Below are 22,576 nucleotides of genomic sequence, written 5' to 3'. Positions count from 1 at the left end.
AGTCCTGTGGTTACTTTAAGACAGGGGTTTGTTCATAAACTACCTCTGGATTGTCTGTTTTCCTAGGTAGTGTTGTGGGACAAAATTCTGCCCACTTAGTGTGCAGGCTATCTACTGTTTTCTTTCTGTAATAGCACAGTGGAGAGTTGAAATGAAGCCTGTGTGGCCTGTAAAGCCTAAAATAGTTACTATCGGCCCATTTATAGAAAATGTGTGCCGATCCTTACTTTCAGTGTTAAAGCACAGTCTCAGTTCAGAAATCAGAAGGTTCACTCCAGTCTTCATTCAGTGGTAGGACTTCTCTGCTGCTCCCAGCCCCTGGCAGAGCTTTTGGGAGAGATGTGTTCTCTTCTCTTTTCCACTCCCCTCATCCTCCACAGTGTAGCTGCTGTTACTGATGTTTGCAGGCTGTGGCACAGGGAGAGAAAAGAGAAAGATGGGGTGGAAAGTTCTTAAGGACTAGTTCCCCTGTACGATGGCTTTGGCCTTAGTAGACCCTTGAAGCAGACTCTGTCTCATGGATGCTTGTGTGTGTCCCTCAGAGGCTCTCCTCCACACTATAACTGCCAAGTCTTATTACTCTCTCTACTCTGAAGGGTGCTTGAAGAGGGCCTCATAATAAGCACTTATCAGCTCTTCAGAGAGATCCTCCTCATAAAAATTTCTGCCTATCTTGTTTTCATAATTCTTTTATGTTTTTTGAAGTGAGTCAAAGGCTTAAATTGGGTTTTGGATGTTTCTTTTTAAAATTATGTGCATGATGATCTGTTTCACATCTCAACCTGGATCTGACACCTCTGTTGAAACCTCCATTCAAACCCCCATTGAACTTAGAAGAAGGTCATGGTTTTCTATGCCTTAAAACAAAGCCTACCCATACCATTTCAGCCTATTCAATTTTAGCTAGACTATTGTTGAAATCCTGTACTCTCAATGCAGCATGAAATCCTTTGGTGATAGACTGAGGGACTTTTCATAGGTTTCATTTTCTTAGCTCTTAGATGGACATAACCACATCAACCTATAAGGATTAAGGGAGCTGAAGTATATAAAGCTGCTGTCAGGACATGGCACAGAGCATGTTTGCCTTTTTTTCTTTTTCTTCCCTATGGTTGTTAATGGCTTGTCCCCAAAACCATTTGTAAGAGTTATGTGACCTTGGCAAGTAACTCAATCTCTATGGACCTGTTTCATAGTCAGAAAAATAAAGGGTTGGCATTAGATATTCTCTGAAGCCCTGCTGGTTAAACAAAATCTTATACAATTCTTACATGGCTTTAGTTTTTAAAGGAAAACAAATCTTAATGTCTTTGTTTCTGGCTGTTATTATTCTCACTTGGTTGCTGAATGCAGATAATCCTATTGTTAATTTTGTAGAAAGTCCTGTAATTTGAATTGACATTGGATTATTTCTAGGAAAAAAGAAATTGCTTCATTTAAATAGGCTTAATTCAAGTCAAATTTTCCTTAGAATGATGGAAAAATGATGAAAAATAATCTCTTTCAGGACAACAAATCACCTGTTACATTATTAAAAAAAAAAAGAGGTAGGATAAGAAGAAAACATTTTTAGAGTTAATAGTATTCAGAAATATTCAGAGAGTGAACCATGCTTAAAATCCATTCCCCTACAAAGTCAATCATTGCTTTAGGGTTTGGGATACCTTGTATCTGTTGTTTCCATCAGGATCCACTTTATTATTAGAATAGAGAGTAAAGTTCTGGATAGCAATCATCATTGACTGTACACCACTGAGAGCAGGGACTGGGTCCTACTTGTCATGGATGTCTAGCCTCTAGGGCAGTGCCTGCCACGATATGGGTATTTAATAACATTTCATTAAATATTTAATTGAATCTCACATTGACACTTCTTCAAAAGTGTGCTAAAAGACTTCTTTAGTGATCATGAACTCCCATTTGATTTTTTCCTCTTAGCACTCTGAATATAATACGTTCAATACTGTGAATTCCTCACTAACTCTAAGAGTAGCAAAAACATTGTTGTCCAAGAGAGAAGCTGTGTGGGAAAGAGCCGATTGATTATAGGATGAAAAGAGCCCTGGCTGCTCTGCACTGGATGGCCAGGTCATCTTTCCCAGACAGCAGTATCACCAGCCCCAGGGGATGCAAGAGAAAAGGCCTCACCTGGTCCTTGGGAGGGACTACACTCTCTAGGGCTCCACAACTCGAGTTACCTCAGCCCATCAAATGGGACTGCTTTGAGGCTTTTGTTCTGTAGTTCTAAGTGCTTGTCAGGTGATTGGTGACAAAATGTATTTTTTTTTCTTTCCTTCATTGCCCTTCACACCCAACATCTGCAGCTTCACAGTACAGCAATGCAGCTGGCAGCAGATCTGTTAAAATACCATGCTGACCACGTGGTTTTAAAAGCATTAAAACTTACTGGAGTAGAAGGAAATTTAGAAGCTTTGGCTGAATATGCCTGTAAACTCTCTGAACAGAAAGAACAGCTTGTTGAGGTGAGTAGTAGGTTTGCTTGCTAAAAAAAATTGTAGTTTATGATACAACAGCTAAACAGTCAGGAGAAAATGTTGAGTACAGTTTTTGGTTAAAGTCCTGATCAGATTGGAAGTAGAGATAATATGCTTTGCTTTTATTTGTTTCCACTTTGACCCTAGAGAGTCTGTTGGTGAACAATATAGCTTTTTAATAATTTTGGTAATATGCAAATGTATTTTTATAGATTTTAATAAATTTTATTTGTAAAATTTAACTTTCTTTATAATTATGAAGTAACAATTATGAAGTGTAATTGTGAAGGATGTGAATATGGAAGTTGAATTATAGACTTGTTTTCTTGTAGACCTGTCAATTATTGAGACATGTATCTGGGACAGAACCTCTTGAAATAACCTGTATACATGCAGAGGAGACATTTCAGGTGACTGGCCAACAGGTAGGCTTAATAGCAGATTCTTTCCTCCATATTATGTCTTATCTGTTTGCTATAATGAATTTTGAGGAAGGAAGGTGTAAAGGGTTCTGCATAACTGGAGGCCAGATCTACTGAGAGAAAGCAAGATATATCTGTCTGTTCATTGGTAATATGCTGGAAATATGGCTGACATTCCATTGGATTATCTAGTTGTCTGTCAAATTGGAGATTGGCACCCTGAAATTCTAGTTTATATTTATTTTAAATGAAGCTGTTTATAATGCTATAACATGTTTAGAAGTAAACTACCATTATGTAATGAACCATAAGAATAATCTCACATTTCAACCTAATAATTCCTAAAGGTATAGGGGGATTTAAAAAACAAAACAATTCTTGTTACATTATTTATAATAAAATTCAATTGAAACAATAACTATTCTTAAATTAGGCAAAATATTTGAAAATATTAAATTGTAATATAATGTTAAAATGATAATATGATAATCAGAATTAGCAACATCAAAATATTTTGTTACAAAGTTAAAAGAAGTGGTACGCAGATTTGTGTATATTCTATAATTGCTACTATACAAAATGTACGTACCCGTGAAAATGATTATATGGGAATATGCAGAAATTAAAATTCTGCCTATTTAGATTATGAGTTACTTTTCTAAATTTTCTATAGTGTTACTTATTCTTTATAATTTAAAAAGCCTTTTTAAAACTGATATCCCATTTGTTTATACTTGGGCTTGAACTCAGGAGCACTCAACCACTGAGCCATATCCCCAGACCTTTTTATATTTTATTTTATTTATTTATTTTTTGTGCTGCTGAGGATTGAACTCAGGGTCTTGTGCATGCAAGGCAGACACTCTACCAACTGAGCTATATCACCAGACTCCTTATATTTTATTTTGAGACAGGGTCACACTAAGTTGCTTAGGATCTTGCTAAGTTGCCAGGCTGGCTTTGAACTTGTGATCCTCTTGCCTCAACCTTCCAAATCACTGGGATTACAGGCATGTGCCACTGTACTCAGCCAGATATTCCATTTAATGTTGTCTCTGTCAAATTTTATAACCTAAAGACAAAAAAATTCTTTTTTTTGAGCCCAAGCTCTAAAATAGTGTTCCAGATGTTCTTATTTAATTTATCATGGTCAACTGAAAGAGCTTGATCTTAAATTGCAATTTTGAATGATGAATGTCAAGTTCCTGAATATTTGAGTTATATCCAATAACAGTAAAAGTAACCTAGAGACAGTTAAGTTGTAGTCCTCTAGCACGTTGGATGCTAGAGGGAGATTGCATGCCTCCTCTAGAGATCTGTGTCCAAAGCTTATCATGGAAGTGGGAGCTACCTGAGTCAGCTTCCGTAATGATCATATATATGCAGAATACCATTGCAAACAGGGCATCTCTGCTTAGTGGGTGAAACCAAGGCTTTAATATCTGTCTGTTCACATGAGGGTCAGCCCACTTGCCTTGGTAACTAATATATTTTTGAACTGGAGTGTTTGGCTTTTTTGCCATGTGCAATCAATCAGTTCTTGTTCCTGTCCTCAGGCTCCATTTGCCATCCGTTTTCTGCCTATGTTACAAATAGCATCTCTTAAGTACTTTGTTTAGAGAGTGATTATTACATGAAAGATAAAATATTAGCTGTTCATTAATTCATTCATGTAGCAACTAACACAAGATCAAACATGAAATACCCAAATAACAGTGGCTTAAAGCAATCGGCTGCTCCCTTATTGATAGTCCTGATTGGTGGCATGGCTTTCCTCCTCTTGGCAACCTAGGCTTCATCTTGTGACTTGCTAGCCTGCAGGAGCTCAGACTCACTGCTGGGTCCAGTGCATTGAACCTTCATATGGGGCAGGGAGAGAGCACTAAGGCGCATGAGAGAGGTTTGAATGGGCCAGGCATAGAAGTGGTGGCCCAGGCTAAAGTGAACAGAATTTAGTCAATGGCCATACCCCTTGTGGAGAGCAGGCTATCCTGCTGAATTACTCCACCATGTATAGACCAGTAGTTCTCAGACTGTGCCTAAATCTATGTTACTCCATTTTATAAAGCAGTAGTTTTACCATAAGCCATTTTGAGTTTTAAGTGCTGAGGTGGAGTGGTCTTTGCATGGTTAAAATCAGACAGGAGAAACTACCCTCTGCTGAAGTCCAAGGAAGAGATTTGGAAGTTCACTGCAGTGGTGGAGTGACTCTTTACTTAATTTTGACAAGTAAACAACTACTATCTGCCTAGTAAAATAATAAGGCACAAACTGTTAAATAAATTAATTGTGCTATCAAAAATGACCACCCGTGACTTATTGAATTAGTCAGAAGCACATGAATGCATGGGTGTATCACACTCATACTGGAAAAACCAGGCCCATGAGCCCATTGAACATTTTAGACCACCAAATGAAGCTATCCCTTTGCTTGAGACCCATAAAAGGAGGAGCATCCCAAGTCTAGACACAGCCACACTCTGACTTCCTCACACTAGATACAGTCACACTGTGACTTCAAGAATCAGTGAGGGGAAAGGGGGAAAAAAAAAAAACGAGAGAGAGAAATGAATTACAGTAGATGGGGTAGAGAGAGAAGATGGGAGGGGAGGGGAGGGGAGCGGGGATAGTAGAGGATAGGAAGGGCAGCAGAATACAACATACACTAGTTTGGCAGTATGTAAAAAAGTGGATGTGTAACCAATGTGATTCTGCAATCTGTATACGGGGTAAAAATGGGAGTTCATAATCCACTTGAATCAAATGTATGAAATATGATATGTCAAGAACTATGTAATGTTTTGAACAACTAATAAAAAATAATAATCACTTGTTGTGACTCTTGCCCAAGAAAATCTCCACAGCAGTGAACTTCCAAATCTCTTCCTTGGACTTCAGCAGAGGGTAGTTTCTCCTGCCTGTTATGACCATGCAAAGACCATTCCTAGCTGACACTCTGAAACTTATCCTCTTGCAGGATCTTGACCTAAAATAAAATCCTATGCTTTGATAGCTCTGTCCCCTGAACAAGTTTTTTGTCTGGTTCCCAATATCATCTGACCACATACAGTGACTTGTTGCCTTTCTGTTTGCTGCTCTCAGTTCAGCCTCTTGAACCCCTGTGGCTTTCTTAACCTTTCTGTAAATTATACATATAATTGTGTAAGGTGTGATATGTGACTTGAATGTATTAGCTGTTAGAAATCAAGGCTGGAATAACAGAACTTGTGTTTGCCCAGTTTATGACTATCAGGTGACCTGCAAGTACTCATCCACTGATGAAAATGAATTTATTGTTATTCAAGAATTTGTGACATTGTGGAAAGACACATGTTTGGTCTCTGTTAATGATACAGCTTGCTCATGACACCCCTCTACCAGGGAGCCTGGGAAATATAATCTTGCTGTGTGTTGGGGGCAGGGTGGTGACAATATTTTGATGAAAACATAACTGTCTCTACAATAATTCTTTAAATTATTCACACATTTATTTAGCCCATATGGTGGTATGTAAAAGTATGAGGCAGATTCTTGCCCATTTTACTGTTTTGTGAGAGGCGGGATGATGTGGTGGAAAGAGTCTGGACTGTGTGTCAGGTAGATCTGAGTTCACTCATCAGCTTGGCATATACTAGATACAGGTCCTTGGAAAAGTTACTTGGCATCTCTGAGCTTCAGTTTCTTTAGCTGTAAAATGGGAATAATGCTTATTTGAGAAGGGTAATATTTTGTGTGTTTTTGAGGATTAATGTATATCAAACATTTATAAGGCACAGTGTTTTGAGCATGTTATTGTCTACCATGTACTCACAGGTGTGTGTACATGTTACTACTACCAATACTACGGTCTACCTACCATTACTCCTGCTGCTTCACCACTATTACTTTCTCTTCTACTACCATATACAGTACACTATTTGTAGTCAGAGTGTATGTCTTTGAATTGTGCTACAGAAATAACTTTGTTGAAATAGTCTTCCTTGAATAAAGATAATTGCCCCCTGAATGTAGGGGCAATAATGTATACTGTTTATCTGTAAGTCAGATTTAAGAAACAGCAGGTCTTATTCTATTGTGTATCTCTATATTACTCAACATAGGGCTTGTAGAAATTATTTAATAGTTGTTTTTTGAATTGAATTGAACAGTACAGACTTAAGTTTGGTCTCCAATGTGATTCTGAGGGCTAAGATTTAAAAATCCATGCCTGTGTATGTTGTGTTTCTTTAGATAATTTCTGCTGCTGAAACACTGACATTGCATCCATCTAGTAAAATTGCTAAAGAAAACCTTGATGTATTTTGTGAAGCTTGGGAATCTCAGATTAGTGACATGTCAACACTGCTAAGAGAAATCAATGATGTGTTTGAAGGAAGACGAGGTGAGAAACTGTCCACATATTTTATGATTTTTCTCCTTTATGTTTTATTATTTTAATGTAGCTCCATAAGTTTTTAAATTGGAAGCCTCAGATGCAAAATGAGTTATCATGTTATAACCCAGCTGAATAATTTCTTGAATATCTGCCATAGAAAATTGATAAAAATATTTTGTCTTTATTTTTAGTGTCTAAACAGTACAATTTGTGGTATTATAACGTAGTAGGTTTCTCTGAATTAACATTCTAGCTTTCCTATTGAAATATTATTTTAAAAATTTCTTCTAAATCATTTTGAATTTTAGTACAAAAGCTCTTCTATTAATACAGAGATTTTCTGATTTAATTCTACTAACTTCATAATGAAATGAATGTAGTTATTTGATTTTTGAATTGCTTTCCTTCCACTTGGATGGAATCTCTTTCCTTGATGACTACGTAAACTTGGAATATTGCCTGTGGTGGGTAAGTTCATTGGTATTTCTACAACATATAGACTAGTACCATACATTGTATAGGAAGGCATCATTTTTGCTCATTATTTTCATAACTGCTGGGAATTTTATTTTTCCATTGTATTGTGTGTTCTGTTATTTGTTTATGCATTTTTATGTATATATACATATTTTTTTCCCTTTGAATGATTTCTGTTAGTGTCAAAGCATGATTTAAAAAATAAAATGTCATTTAAAGTTATAATATCAAATTACATGTTTACTTTCACTGAAGATGAATATTTAAACACCTCATTAGAAAGACCCATTCAAGATTAATGTTATTTGCTTAGAAATCAGGGAATGATAGACCTTCTAGTTATAACATCATTTGTAAAGTATAATAAGTATTTACTGTTCTTCTGTATTTAAAGATTTCTGCAATAGCTAATGTGGATGGTATATCACTTTGAAGCTTTGCTAAAGGATTTATAATTACAGGGATCTTTATGTGAGGCAAGTTTTGTATGTTAAAAGGTTAGGTCCACATTTAAGGAAGTATCACTTAGCCATAGGGATTGCTAGGAAATGAAGAGAAGTGGCTTGGTGTGGTGAAAGGACACATGTCTGGGAGAGCCAGAGCACCTGCTAGGCCCAGCTCCTTCTCTAGTTGGACTCAGGCAAGCACTCCTTGCCCTGGCTGTGAGTGTCCTCAGCTCAGTGACGAAGGCCATCAGCTGAGTGGTTTCAGAAGCTCTGCCAATTCTAAAAGTCTTTTGTGAGCACTCCATGAAGTTGATGTCCTTTTGAGCTTTGGGCGAGTGAGATTCCATGAAAAATAAAACCATGGGCTACTAGTGTCTGTGTGGGTAACATTATAAATATGATATTTATATTTATATTTGGAGGCATATAAATCATAATAATATAAACATACAAATGAAATACTGAGAAATTACTGTGTGCCAGGTTCTTTGATAAGTGCTAGATGTGCATTATCTCATTTCATCTTCTCAGTGACTCTATGAGATTATATTTCCATATTTTATTTATGATAAAACTGAGGTTTGAAGAAGTAAATGTCAGTGTCCCACAGTGAAGAAGCTACAGAGACCTGGGAGTTGTGCTTCATCTAAATGAAGCCAAAGATAAATATTACCAACCACTCATCCACTCTTATCACTAAATTATTCTGATGAGAATGAACTGATTCTGTGAAAAATGCTCACAACTGCCATGCAGGGTTTTACTCTTGTCTTTGAATTTTTTCCAGAAATGGCTGGGAGATCCCAAAGATGATGTTATAGCCCTTGCTCTGAACTTTCAGAGCAAGGAGCAAGCAGTTGAGGGCCAGAAGACTGGATCTTTGTTTTAGTCTACTACTTATTAGCTGATGATGGGGCCATCTAAGTTATAGAAGATATGATTGGGTATATAGTATATTAGTAATGGCAGCCTAGGCACATTACCTGGCCCTTTGATTTTTAGTTTCTTTTTTTCTTTTTTTAAATTATAGAAGGACACAATACATTTATTTATCAATTTATTTATTTGGTGCTGAGACTTGAATCCAGTGCCTCACATGTGCTAGGCAAGTGCTGTACTACTGAGTCATGATCCTAGCCTTATTTTCAGTTTCTTTATGGCCATAAATGAAATAATTTGTCATGGTACTTGCAATATATAAATGGCAAGTAATGTGTTCTTCTGTTTTTACCATTAGGTGACCTCAAAGAAGTCCTTTAACTTCTCAGGTTCCCATCTTTAAGGGCCTTAGCTGGGTATGATGGCATTCACCTGTAATCTCAGTGACTCTGGAGGCTGAGGCAGGAGGGTTGCAAGTTCAAGGCCAGCCTCAGCAATTTATTTATTTATTTTTTAAACTTTTTTTTTTAAAGAGAGAGAATTTTTTTTATTTTTTATTTTTTTAGTGGACACAACATCTTTATTTGTATGTGGTGCTGAGGATCGAACCCAGGCCGCACACATGCCAGGCTAGCGTGCTACTGCTTGAGCCACATCCCCAGCCCCCAGCCTCGGCAATTTAGCAAGGCCCTGAACAACTTAGTGAGACCCTGTCTCAAAAAATAAAAAGTGCTGGTGATGTAACTTGGTAGTTAAGCACCCTGGGTTCAATCCTCTATATTCAAATAATAAGGGCATTAGACTAGATCAGAGTAGGCAGATGTACAGCACGAGTGTGTACAGAATGAGTGCCACTCCTCATTCTTGTCCCATGACAAATACTGCAGATTGATCTTGAATTTTTCTCACACTGAGCTTATACATGGACCCCCATTCTTTTTCCACCCAGTACTCTACCATTCACTATGGATAGAACAGAACTGAAACAGGAGAATCTTGTGCTTGTTTTGGACCACATGTTCACTGTGGTTTCTTTTACTTTTAAGCTGGATAGGAATAGAGGGCAAAACAAACAGGTACTTAAAAGCAGACTACAGGGATTGGAACTTCCCTGTGATAAATATGACTAGCTGGTGGTAATGGTAGCTAGCCAGATTATATAATTGCCTCCCCTTTTGGAGAATAGATGTGACCATTTCATGGTCTGGGCACTATGGAACGTCAAGCTTAGATAATACAAGATTCCTTGCCTGAGCCAGTTATCCTTAAGTAATGATTGTGCCCTCCTTTTCATAGCTTATTAAGGCCCCATTTTAGAGATCTTATGGATAATATTCAGACTTTGAATTAGCTAGGTGGTAAATTTTGACATGTGGCGTGACCTGAACATTATTTTCTGTTTGTCTTCGTGCAGCTAAGTCAGGCACTTTTTATATTAGAGCCTGACTATAAGGCATGAAAATAGCCTCCCATTTAAGGGGTTGTCCCTTAACAATTCTTTTTTTTTTTTTTTCCTGGTACCAGGGATTGAACTCAGGGGCACTCAACCACTGAGCCACATCCCCAGTCCTATTTTGTATTTTATTTAGAGACAGGGTCTCACTGAGTTGTTTAGCACCTCACTTTTTTTTTTTTAAATTTTTTATTGTTGGCTGTTCAAAACATTACATAGTTCTTGATATATCATATTTCACAATTTGATTCAAGTGGGTTATGAGCTCCCATTTTTACCCCATATACAGATTGCAGAATCACATCAGTTACACATCCATTGATTTACATATTGCCATACTAGTGTCTGTTGTATTCTGCTGCCTTTCCTATCCTCTACTATCCCCCCTCCCCTCCCCTCCCCTGCCCTCCCCTCCCCTCTTCTCTCTCTTCCCCCTCTACTGACATTCGTTTGTCCCCCTTATATTATTTTTCCCCTTCCCCTCACTTCCTCTTGTATGTACTTTTGTATAACTCTGAGGGTCTCCTTCCATTTCCATGCATTTTCCCTTCTCTCTCCCTTTCCCTCCCACCTCTCATCCCTGTTTAATGTTAATCTTCTTCTCATGCTCTTCGACCCTACTCTGTTCTTAGTTACTCTCCTTATATCAAAGAAGACATTTGGCATTTGTTTTTTAGGGATTGGCTAGCTTCACTTAGCATAATCTGCTCTAATGCCATCCATTTCCCTGTAAATTCTATGATTTTGTCATTTTTTAATGCAGAGTAATACTCCATTGTGTATAAATGCCACATTTTTTTTATCCATTCGTCCATTGAAGGGCATCTAGGTTGGTTCCACAGTCTAGCTATTGTGAATTGTTAGCACCTCACTTTTGCTGAGGCTAGCTTTGAACTCTTGATCCTCCTGTCTCAGCCTCCCAAGCCACCATGTGGTGTGCCACCACACCTGGATCCCTTAACAATTCTGAGTTCAAAAAACTACTAATAAAGTTCTCTTACAATTCTGATATTACAGAGAAATTATATAAATCATAAATTATTTTGAAATACCACTGGCAATAATTCATTTTTTTTTCTTTTCCATATTTCTTATTGGTACATTATAGTTGTATACAATGGTGGGATTTGTTATTATATACTCATACTTACACACATGTAACAATATAATTTCATGAATATCATTCCTCAGTATGTCCCCTGTCCCTCCCCTTCTCCCTCTCTCTGGTCCCTTTCCTTTACTGATCTCCTTTTGATTTTTATGATACCACCTACACACATATACCTTTCTTTTCCTTTTTCCTCTCTAGCTTTCACATATAAGAGAAAACATGACCAGTTACTTTGAGTCTGGCTAATTTAACTTAACATAATGTTCTCAAGTTCCATCCATTTTCCTGCAAATGACATAATTTCATTCCTCTTTATAGCTGAATAAAACTCCATTGTGTATATATGCCATGCAATAATTCATTTTGTAGATCAGCTCTGTCCAATAAAAATAGAATGCAGCCCACATATGTAATTTAAATTTTTCTAGAAAGCACAAGAAAAATTAAAAAAAAAACAGGTGAAATTTGTTTTAATAAGAGGTTTTATTTAACTTAGTATTTTCAAAGTATTATTTCAGTGCATAATCAATATTTTAAAATTAGTAATAAGATATTTTACATCCTTCTTCCCCCTTTGTACTGTCTTTAAAATCTGGTATTTTACATTTACAGCACATATCAATTCAGACTAGCCATGTTTCAAGTGCTCCATAGTCACTTGTGGCTAGTTGATTCCATACTCAATAGGGCAATTCCAGATGAAACTTTTAGTATTTGTATAAAGTATTCTGAGACCAACAAGTGCGCCCTGTTCATATAATAGTCATTCTATAAGAAAATGAGTGATTAAGGGCTCTTATGTTTTCTTTTATAAGTTTAGACCATATGAAATTTATTTTGTAGTTTCCAAGTGTTTGTATATGAACACTTTAATTTGGCTCAACTTGATATATTATAGCTGAATACACTTGTTTTCCTTCAAAAAGCTATAATACTATTCAAATTTCATCCTAAATTCTTACACCAGATGCCACAAACTAGTTTTGAAAAACCATTTATTATTATTTTATTATTATCTAGCTCCCAGATCATGTAACCTAACTCTGTACATGATCTGGGAGCTAGAAAATGATAAGACCGTGATGAAGAGGACATTGCCTGTTTCCTTCCTTTCCTGAGTTATTATGCTTCATGCCATATGTCAATTCACAGCCAAAAAACTCTGTGTTTGCTTTATTTCATTTTCCTGGGCTGGGGATGTGGCTCAGTGGTAGAGCATTTGCTTAGCATGTACAATGCTCTGGGTTCAATGTCCAGCATCACAAAAAAAAAAAAAAAAAAAAAAAATCATTTTTCTATCTTGTAGACTTGAGGTTGTCTTCTTCCCTGACTAAGAATACATTATGAGGTTAGTTGTAAATGATTTGGTCTGGTACTTGCAGAAAAGGAAGAAGTACTGATACTGGTGCTACTAAAAGAGGACTTTGGTTTCAGTAGAGGCAGGCTGTGGTAAGAGGAGCACTGAATGAATGGAGCTAATTGCAAGTGAAAGTCAATGTGGTCAGGCATTTTGCTTTTCTCCCTTTTGAGTTGGGAGAGACCAGCCATCTCCAGTGCCTTAGGGAGGCAGGTGTTGGCAGTCTTCACATTTGCCTACCAAATTATGATCTGATTTCTGAATGACATATAATAGGCTATCAAAATGAACGTACTTACATTCTTGTTCATTTAATCTTATGGTAAAAGTTAAATGTGTATAATATAAATGTATTATTAGAAAAAAAATTTTAAGTTATATATGTTATTTGTAGGAGAGAAGTATGGCTACCTTTCACTTCCAAAGCCAGCGGTAAGTAGAATTATGTACATTTCAGACTGTTTTTATTTAGAATCTAGATTGTGTTCTTGTTGCCTACTGCTGCTACTTTCCTTCCCTAAAGAAAAAGGTTAGGATATTAGACTTTGTTCAGAGTTGTTATTCTTAGTAGCAATCTACATGTGGCCCATACTCTGAATATTTGTGTTGGGTTTGAGGATTTGAGAGGATGGGTAACAGAATTTGTGATTAATACGCCCTAATCTAAGGTCAGAAGTCATTTTGTTCTTCACATCCTGGGTCTAATTTGCTAGGTTTTGTTGGATTCATTTTCTGTAAATTAAAAATTTTAATACACTTTCTACCTAGATGAAAACATACCATGTGTTTGGGAAAGATACAGAGGGGTAACTGAGCGCCTAGCTGGTCCTAAGATCCATTTTGGGAATGACAATTCCTATCTTCTGGCTGATAGCATTTTAACATTGGTCATGTTACCCAGGTGATGTTTTGAGGACCAGAGCAATTTGTTTATAGAGATCATTCTATAGAAATTCATAGTTTTGAATAAAATGCAAGCTGTGAAAAGCAGAGATTATAATAACAAAAAATCATTTATCAAAAAGGACCACTTTTCTAAAATCATCAAGTGTCCTAATAATTCTAACTTCAGAAATAGAGGGAAAACAATGGCAAATGAGAAAATAAAAGAATGGTAAATTATGCCCCACATAAAATTATACCCAGTTCCCCAGTCACAAAGAAGGGTACATTTTTATAGCTGAAAGTTCTTATAATGTCAGTGTTTCGGTTGAGACAAAAAAACATTCATCTGTTCATCTGTTCAACCACGAAATACTCCTTGGCCATCTTCTGTTTGCTGGGCAATAGGCTAGGCAGTGGTGCAGTGATGTTGAAAAAGATGCTAAAAGATATGTTCTGCAGGTGGGGATTTTAAAGACATTTTGTTAAGTGCAGTTTTCCGTTTTCCTAGAACTGCCTGTACAAGTATGTCACTTAGAAAATAATGCAATAATTTAGTCAATGAAAAAGGTAGGCTGGTTTCAGCCAGCCTAGCTTGGACTTGTTCAGTAGAAATATGATTCAAGGCATATACATAATTAAAAATTTTATAGTAGTCATATTTTTAAAAAGAAAATTGTGAAATTTCATATTATATTTAATCTGGTATATCCCAAATATTATCATTTCAACACATAATCAACATGTAACTATGGAACCTTTTTGAAGTATTCCTGTCAGCCTAAGTCTTTAAAGCCTGGTGTGTATTTTACACACACAGCACATCTTAATTCAGACAAGCCACATTTCAAGTGTTCAACGGCTACATGTGGCTAACTCTATTGGAGAGTACAGGTTTAAACTCACAGAAAACGAAAATGAATAGAGAGGAGAGAGAATTTGTGTGAATGATTATCAAGAAGAATAGATGGTGAGTATCAGAAGAGAGAAATGGCAATGAAGAGATAAGAGTGTAAAGTGCCCATGTTTGGGATGTAGAAGTAACAGTGGGTGTGGTGGTTGGTGTAGGGGAAGCTCAAATGATTAAGCAAACCCCCAGATTTAAAAAATGGCATATACTTAGTTTATTTTAAAAAGAAAACCGGCATTTAATATTGAAAATCAGGGGCTGGGGTTGTGGCTCAGTGGCAGAGCGCTTGCCTCACATGTGGGGCACTGGATTCGATCCTTAGCACCACATAAAAATGGATAAATAAACAAAACAAAGGTATTGTGTCCATCTAAAACTAAAAAAAAAAAAAATTAAAAAATATTGAAAATCAGTATTTGAAAACAATGTAGCTAGTGCAGAAGCAACTATAACACTGCAAAATAATTTTGTGTGTGTGTGTGTGTTTGAAAAGAGCTTCTATGCCTTAAACTATCCTCAGGGCGTTGAAAGTCTAGATAGAAATTTGTCTATTTTTTTGTTGTTGTTATTTTAACCCTACTTAAGTCTACTAGTTTATATTATAGTTAATAATCCTATTGGGTTTAAGCAAATAGGGATAGCTTGAATTTTTTTTTCAACTCCTATAACTTAGGATTATTACAAAATATTTTTTTGAAGTTAGAAGAGACATCACAGAGCTTTCTAATTTTTTTTTTTTTAGTTTTTTAGTTCTAGATGGACACAGAACCTTTATTTTATTTGTCTTTACTTTTTATGTGGTGCCAGGGATCGAACCCAGTGCCTCACACATGCTAGGCAAGGGCTCTATCTCTGAGCCATAACCCCAGCCCCAGTCTTCATACAGCTTTTAATAGATGGAATGGAGCAAAGATTTTATTGGACTAAATAGCATTATCTTTAGTAAGAAATAATTTCAGAATCACAAACCATCTCCTTATTTGAGGATAACACAGCTAATTATATTCCTAGAAATTTGTAGCTCTCTTTTCAGAGGCTCAAAGTCTTCAGCCTTAAGCAATTCAAACTGTTGCACCTGACTGCATTTTAAAATAGTGTCCACTAGATGGCAAGCGAGGTCACATTAGTGAGATGAAAAGAGTAGGTCAATCCTCTTGTAGTCTTCATTAAACTCTTTAATAACAATTTGTAAAATTAAAAACATAATAAATAAATACAGCTAATGTCAAAGAATACAGTGGGATGTAAAAATTCTAACTAAAATAAGGCCTAAAAATCTTGAGAATATTCTTAACTTTCTCAATTGCTTTATGATTTGCTTTATAGTCTGCTAGAAGGAAATAAAGATGATATGACTATCCAAGGAGGAGCCAGAGATCATTGATCATGTCTGTTTGTTTTCTAATAAGCACAAGAGCCAGCTTGCATTTGCCTGTGTGTTCATGTATGTGTATAATTTTGTAGTTCCTCTATGCATTTTATTTCATGTCCTTTTACCTCATTTATGTGTTTAAAATAAACATAATTTTAAAAGTCTCAGAATGGCTATGTTCAATGAGTGCATCTAAACTATGGAATAGGAAAAGAAGGGAACAGTTTTGTTCTGAAGTGAAATTGGTAACAGAAGTAACAAATCAGGTTGTAACAAGGGAAACAAAAAAGGAGCCCAAAACACACGCACGCACGCACACACACAGTCCCCTATCACTTTACAGTGGGGAGCATATTCTGAGGAATATGTTATTAAGTGATTTCATGGTTGTAATAATATCATAGTGTACTTGAACTAAGATGACTATGACATTGCTAGGTGATATAATCTACTGGAACCACCATCGTATATGCATTATTTAGTTAACCAAAATGTTACACAGAGCATGATATATACACACATGCATGCGCGTGCGCGCGTGCACACACACACACACACAGATGGTCCCTGACTTATGTGATCTTATCACTTTACAGTGGTGCAAAAGTGATACCCTTTCAGTAGAAAGCATACATTATATGTTGATCTTTACCAAGCTTGCTGTAAGTAGTACGATGCTGGTTGGGCAGTGGCAGAGGGCCGAAGCTCCCAGTGAGCCAGGTAGGTGATCATGAGGGGAGCAGCTGATACTCTACCATATATATGTTGATAAACTATGAGACTCAGTATGTTAGGTATGTTAAATGCATTTTTGACTTTTTATATTTTCAGCTTATGATGGGTTTATCAGTACATAATCCCCTTATAAGTTGAGGGACATCTATATATACACATCTTAAAGGTATTGGAGAAACATAGTTGTTAGTACTATAGGGTCTATCCTGGTACCCTGTTCTTCAAATGAGTAGTTATCTGTGAACTTGTATAGAACTAGTATAGATCTCTCCCTTTCTAGGAGAAATATATTCTGAGTTCCAAATAATTTATATTAAAACAAACTTGCTCTTTCAAAAATAGGAAACCGTTGAACATTGGTTTACATATTAAATCTAAATGTAATCTTTATAACCTGGGATACAATCTGAACAATTGTGATGGCAATGGAACAAAGATGTTGAAATTTAGCCTTCTAAAGGCACATTATTTAAAGGAATTTAATTCTGGAGTCATAACCATTGGGAAAGTATGAAGTACTTACAGGTGTTTTTTTAATTTTTTTTTTTTTTTTGTAGTTTTCAATGTACCTTTATTTTATTTATTTTTATACAGTGCTGAGAATTGAACCCAGTGCCTCACATGCTAGGCAAGTGCTCTATCACTGAGCCACAACCCCAGCCCAGTGGTTATTTTTAATACATTATTTCATGAGAATAATTCAAGCATATAATAATCTTGTTGCAATAGATAAGCCAGAGAGGTTTGAGGGACATTATTATTGCTTCCCAAGGATATTGCAGAAGTGTCTTGAGAGGTCTCCAAAACCCTTGTGCAAAGAGGAGAGCAACTGCAGACACAGAGGACACTGTGAAACAGGACACTGACCTGGTTTCCCTAGCTCCAGGTTGCAAACCAACCACCTGTTCAAAGCTGCATGCAATTCAGCAATTGTTTGTTTAGTTTAAAATACATAATATGATTTAGCTATGATATGTTAAAATTAGACTTTGTTACATTATTACTATTATATTTTCTCACAATTAAATGTATTGCCTTTTAAGAAATCTCAATTTTTTTATTGTCACAGAAGAATAATGCAAACCTGAAATCATTAAAGCTGGACAAGCCTGACTCTGAGGTAAAGCCTTTTCTTTTGTAATAATCTTACATCTATTCTTCCTTTTGCATCAACAATGACAAAGTTATGATTAAAATATATGTTTGTAGGAGCAAGCCAAGATAGCAAAGCTTGGACTTAAGTTGGGTTTGCTCACCTCTGATGCTGACTGCGAAATTGAGAAGTGGGAGGATCAGGAGAATGAGATTGTTCAATATGGACGGAACATGTCCAGGATGGCCTATTCTCTATATTTATTTACTAGGTAATGTGGTTACATTTTGATCTTTTAAAATTAGTCTGATACTTGTTATAAAGAAAAAGTGCCATGTTAAATCATTACGAGGTTAAAGTCTCTAGCAAAGGCATGGTAAAAAGACTGGAAGTAGTTAAACCATGTGCACTGGTACACATCTCTAATCCTAGCGACTCAGGAGATTGAGGTAGGAGGATCACAAGTTCAAGGCCAACCTGGACAACTTTGTCCCCAAACAAAGTAGAAATGGCAGGGATGAAGCTCAGTGGATAGTATGTGTGAAGACCTGAGTTTTATCCCTTGTACACATACGCGCACACACACACACACACAAGACTGGAAATACTTACTATGACAATTTACTTCAGCGGGTACAAGAAGAAGACACATCTATTTAATTGAGAGTTAGGTGTAAAAGTGATCCTTTTCTAGTTTTGTATCCTATTCTTTCCAGAATTTTGAAATAATTTACATTCTGCTTTTTGTCAACCTATATATCATATCGCCCAGCCAACACCAGTACATTTAGAGAATGTGCCTTTTCTATCTCTACACAAGTAATGATTGGACAAAGATTAATGAATAGATCTATGAAGACCTATCTCTATTGATTGCCAAATCTCCATGAGTCACCTTTCATTATGGAGAGGAGACTTTCCGTAACTTTAGTACTCCCTTTTCTGTATTCTCTGTCTTATCCATGTTATAAGGCCCTTGATCAAATGCCTTATTCATGTTAATTTTGATCATATTCCAGTCTTTTGCTATATTAAATTATACACATTCTGCTTAGCTAAAACCAGTTATCTGCTCAATAATCTGTTCTAGATTTTTTTCCTCAAGGAATGACTTCAAACTTTTATTCACTTTCTGAAATTTGTCTTTTTCAGAAATTCGGAAAATCAGGTTTTGATACTTGAGTATCTCCTAGGTACCTCCTTTCCTACTCATTTTGGCTTTGAAAAGATTAATAAAGTGGAATTGAAGAGTGTAGTTTATAACCGCAGGCAAGTAGGGCTTTAAAAATGACCCCTAGAATGAAGCAGTCTTGCCTCCTGGGGCAGGATGTTCTCTAAAACACATGGAAGTGCAGGTGGCTCCCAAAGGCATTTCACTCCCAGGGATAAAGGAGAGAGGGAAGGGCTGTAATTCCAACTGGGTTTTTCAGGGTCTCCACAAAGACTGAAAAGATGAGTGTCTGACCATCTTATGGGGTGGAATAAATGACATGGCAGACAGAGGTGAGGGATGTTATGTTTGTGGAGTTCCTTCATGTGGAAGGAAAACCAGGAGTGGGCACAAAGCATTCCACAGGGAAGAAGCTTCACTTGCCTCTTGATGATGTCTTCTGTGAAATGATAGGAGTCTTCTGTGAAATTTTTCTGCTAACTAACAATCTCTTGTTAATACCTTACCGTATTTTCCATCATTGGATACCATTCCTCTTTGGTGGTTTCTTTCTTAGTTTTTAATTGAGTTTAGTGAGTTTCTTCTCAATTGAGTCTTCCCAGCAATAATTTTGATCTTCTTGCTTAGTTCTTACTTTTTTAAAAAATTTGAAGGCTTAAGTCTACAAAAGAACATAAAATGGGACTGATTGCTGTGACACACACTTGTAATCCCAGCTACCTAGGGGGCAGAGGCAGGAGGATCATGAGTTTGAGGCCAGCCTGAACAAAATAAAAAGGGCTGGGGATGTAGCTCATTGGTAGAGCACCCCTGTATTCAATCTCTAGTCTCCTTTCCCCCGCTCCACACATAAAGGAACATAAAAAGTGAACTCCTGTGTTCACATAACAAACAATTTCTATAGACTGCTGAAATTGAAGTCTCAACCTTTGGCTGAATCATGCTACTTATCTCTAACTAGCACGAAGATCATGCTTTTTAAAAAAAGTTTTTGACTAATAAAAGATGGAGAAATACATTATTAATTTAGTGAATGTAGTATGTTATATAAAATCTTCCCAAAATGTTTGTCTGATTTTTTTAAAAGATATATCTGCTCTTTGTTATTTCAGAATATGTCAGGAAAATGTGATAAGAATTTTTTTTTGTTATTAAGTCAGAATAGTGGATTTGGATATAGACAGAGTCTATCCCAACAAGACTGGGAAGTGAAGGGGCTGTCCCATCAGTGGTAGGAATTCCTAAAACTGTGGAATGGAGCTGGTCATGATGGTGCTCATCTCAGCAAAATAGAAAGCTAAGGCAGAAGGATCACAAATTCAAGGCCAGGCTCAGCAAATTAGGAGGCCCTAAGCAACTTAGTGAAACCCTGTCTCAAAATAAAAAATAAAAAGGTTGGGAATGTGGCTCAGTGATTAACCACCCCTAGGTTCAATCCCCAGTTCCAAAATAAAACAAAAACTCTGTGGAATGGGAATTGTTGCTAGAATATGGTTATTTGACAGAAATGAAGTTTAAGACAAGAAGATGGATTTTCTGTAATGGCGAAACACCTTGTATCATTTAGACAAATCTTGGTAATACAATTACCTCCTTGTGATAACATCCCAGGTTGGTTTTGTTTTGTACCCACACTGTTTACCTGTTTCCTCAATAGTTGTCTCCATTTTCCCTTAAGACCTGTGGTTTGCCAACTTCATCTATGTCCTTGTTTCTGACTGTGAATCTTCACAGTATTTAGCTTTGCAATTTTCTTAGGCAGTTTCAAACCTCTCCTCAGGCTGTTGTTGAACTTTCTTATAATAATGTATAGGGTTTCTTAATAAGTTATATGCAATAATTTATATTTCTTAATTTATATGTTTTAAATTTTCTAATGCCTATTAGTTTGAAAACATTTCAAATGTACCAGTGCCTTTTGCTTTATGATTTCTTTAGATACTCTCAACAATTTATTAGGGATCAGGAATGATTTGGTCACAAAGCTATTAAGTGGAAGTACTGGTTGCTACTAGAGTACAGATTTTCTGTTGTTATGTCTAGTATATTGCTGCTCTTATGTTCTTTCTGTTATTTTCTTTGTTGCAATCTACTTTTCATCTTTTAGAGTTGTTAATTTTTTTGGTAGTTTTAAATTTGATATTTCCCAATCTCTTTGTAAGACTGGTAGCACAAGAATTATCATGATTATCTTATGCATTCAAAGTTGAAACTTAAATAATATGCCTTTTTAAAGATGAATAACTGAGTTCCTACCAGAATTGAAATTAGAATCTTCTGACTTTGATCTGATTCTGTTTTCATTATGTAACAAAGGACTTTTAGTTAAGATATTATAAATCTCATATATTTAATTCATGAAACAACACAAAAAAGATTAAAAAGGACAAATAGAACTCAAATATAACTTGCTAATTTTAAATGTCTTTACATTATAAAATCAACATATATAATGTTTGCATGGACAAAAAAAAGTGCACAAAGAAGTTATAAAGATTAAAGTTGCTTTAAGAAAAATGTTCCAATATTATGAGTCTGTTCTTGGGATCTATCAATACACAGAATGTTCTGAAATTATATTTTGCAGCCAATTTTCAGCCAACAATTTTTTTAACCTTACTAATAATTCATTTTATTTTAGAGGAGAAGGGCCACTGAAAACTTCCCAGGACTTAATTCATCATCTAGAGGTACGTTTTATTTTTTACTTTATACTGTTTTAATGTTGGGCTAATTTAATGTTGGGCTTTAGAGAGCAGTAGACAAGTAGAAAGAAAGAGGGCTTGCATAATGTTTTGTCAAGCTTTCTTGGTTATTTCATTAGAAACAAAAAATATTATAGGGATAAAGCAGAACAGGCTTGATTGGTAGTCAACAGATGCAATGTTGCAAACTTGAAACAGATGCAAGTCCCAAGTAGATGAAAATATCCTGAAAGCAGATGCAAATCCCTTATATCTTCCAGAGTTCTAGAAAAGTTCTTTGGCCTCTTCATAATTGCATTGGATGAATGATATTGATTTAATGAGGTAACACATAAAAAATTTTCAGAAGTAATAGACTGAAGACCACTAGAAGGTACTCAGTACTTGTTAGTTTCCTTCTTTTCTTCCATGTACATGATGATTTAGGGAATCTAGGGAGAGAGATATTTTGGTACCACCCTTTTGCCCTGTGTCTAATGGAATTCCATGTAAACCTGTCTCCATTTATCTTTCCTCTGGTTAGAAGCTTTAGGTTGGCAAGTGTGTTGTAAAATTTCTTTCCTGTTTTCTTTTCTTTACTTTTTTGAGGTGGGGTATTGCTGTGTTGCCCAGGCTGCTCTGGAACTCCTGGCCTCAAGCAATCCTCCCATCACAGCCTCCCAAGTAGCTGGGACTCCAGACACACGCCACCGC

At 36.2% G+C, this 22,576-nt stretch overlaps 1 protein-coding gene across 2 annotated transcripts in view; it reads left to right on the top strand.

The window, feature by feature from the left end:
* The window catches only part of Ctnnal1 (catenin alpha like 1), a 64,127-nt gene that overhangs the window by 37,275 nt on the left and 4,276 nt on the right, over positions 1–22,576 (top strand). For both annotated transcript variants that reach the window (XM_058581617.1, XM_046451288.2), the window contains exons 9-15: positions 2,325–2,483; positions 2,828–2,920; positions 7,148–7,298; positions 13,410–13,447; positions 17,984–18,034; positions 18,124–18,278; positions 21,820–21,868. In XM_058581617.1, the coding sequence (XP_058437600.1) occupies positions 2,325–2,483; positions 2,828–2,920; positions 7,148–7,298; positions 13,410–13,447; positions 17,984–18,034; positions 18,124–18,278; positions 21,820–21,868 (696 nt within the window). The remainder of the gene's footprint in view (positions 1–2,324; positions 2,484–2,827; positions 2,921–7,147; positions 7,299–13,409; positions 13,448–17,983; positions 18,035–18,123; positions 18,279–21,819; positions 21,869–22,576) is intronic.

The sequence above is a fragment of the Marmota monax genome, unplaced genomic scaffold, assembly GCF_021218885.2.
Source record: "Marmota monax isolate L192 unplaced genomic scaffold, Marmota_monax_Labrador192_F-V1.1 WCK01_AAM20220418_F8-fsc00020, whole genome shotgun sequence".
NCBI lineage: Eukaryota > Metazoa > Chordata > Mammalia > Rodentia > Sciuridae > Marmota > Marmota monax.
This window is presented reverse-complemented; position numbering and strand designations above follow the sequence as displayed.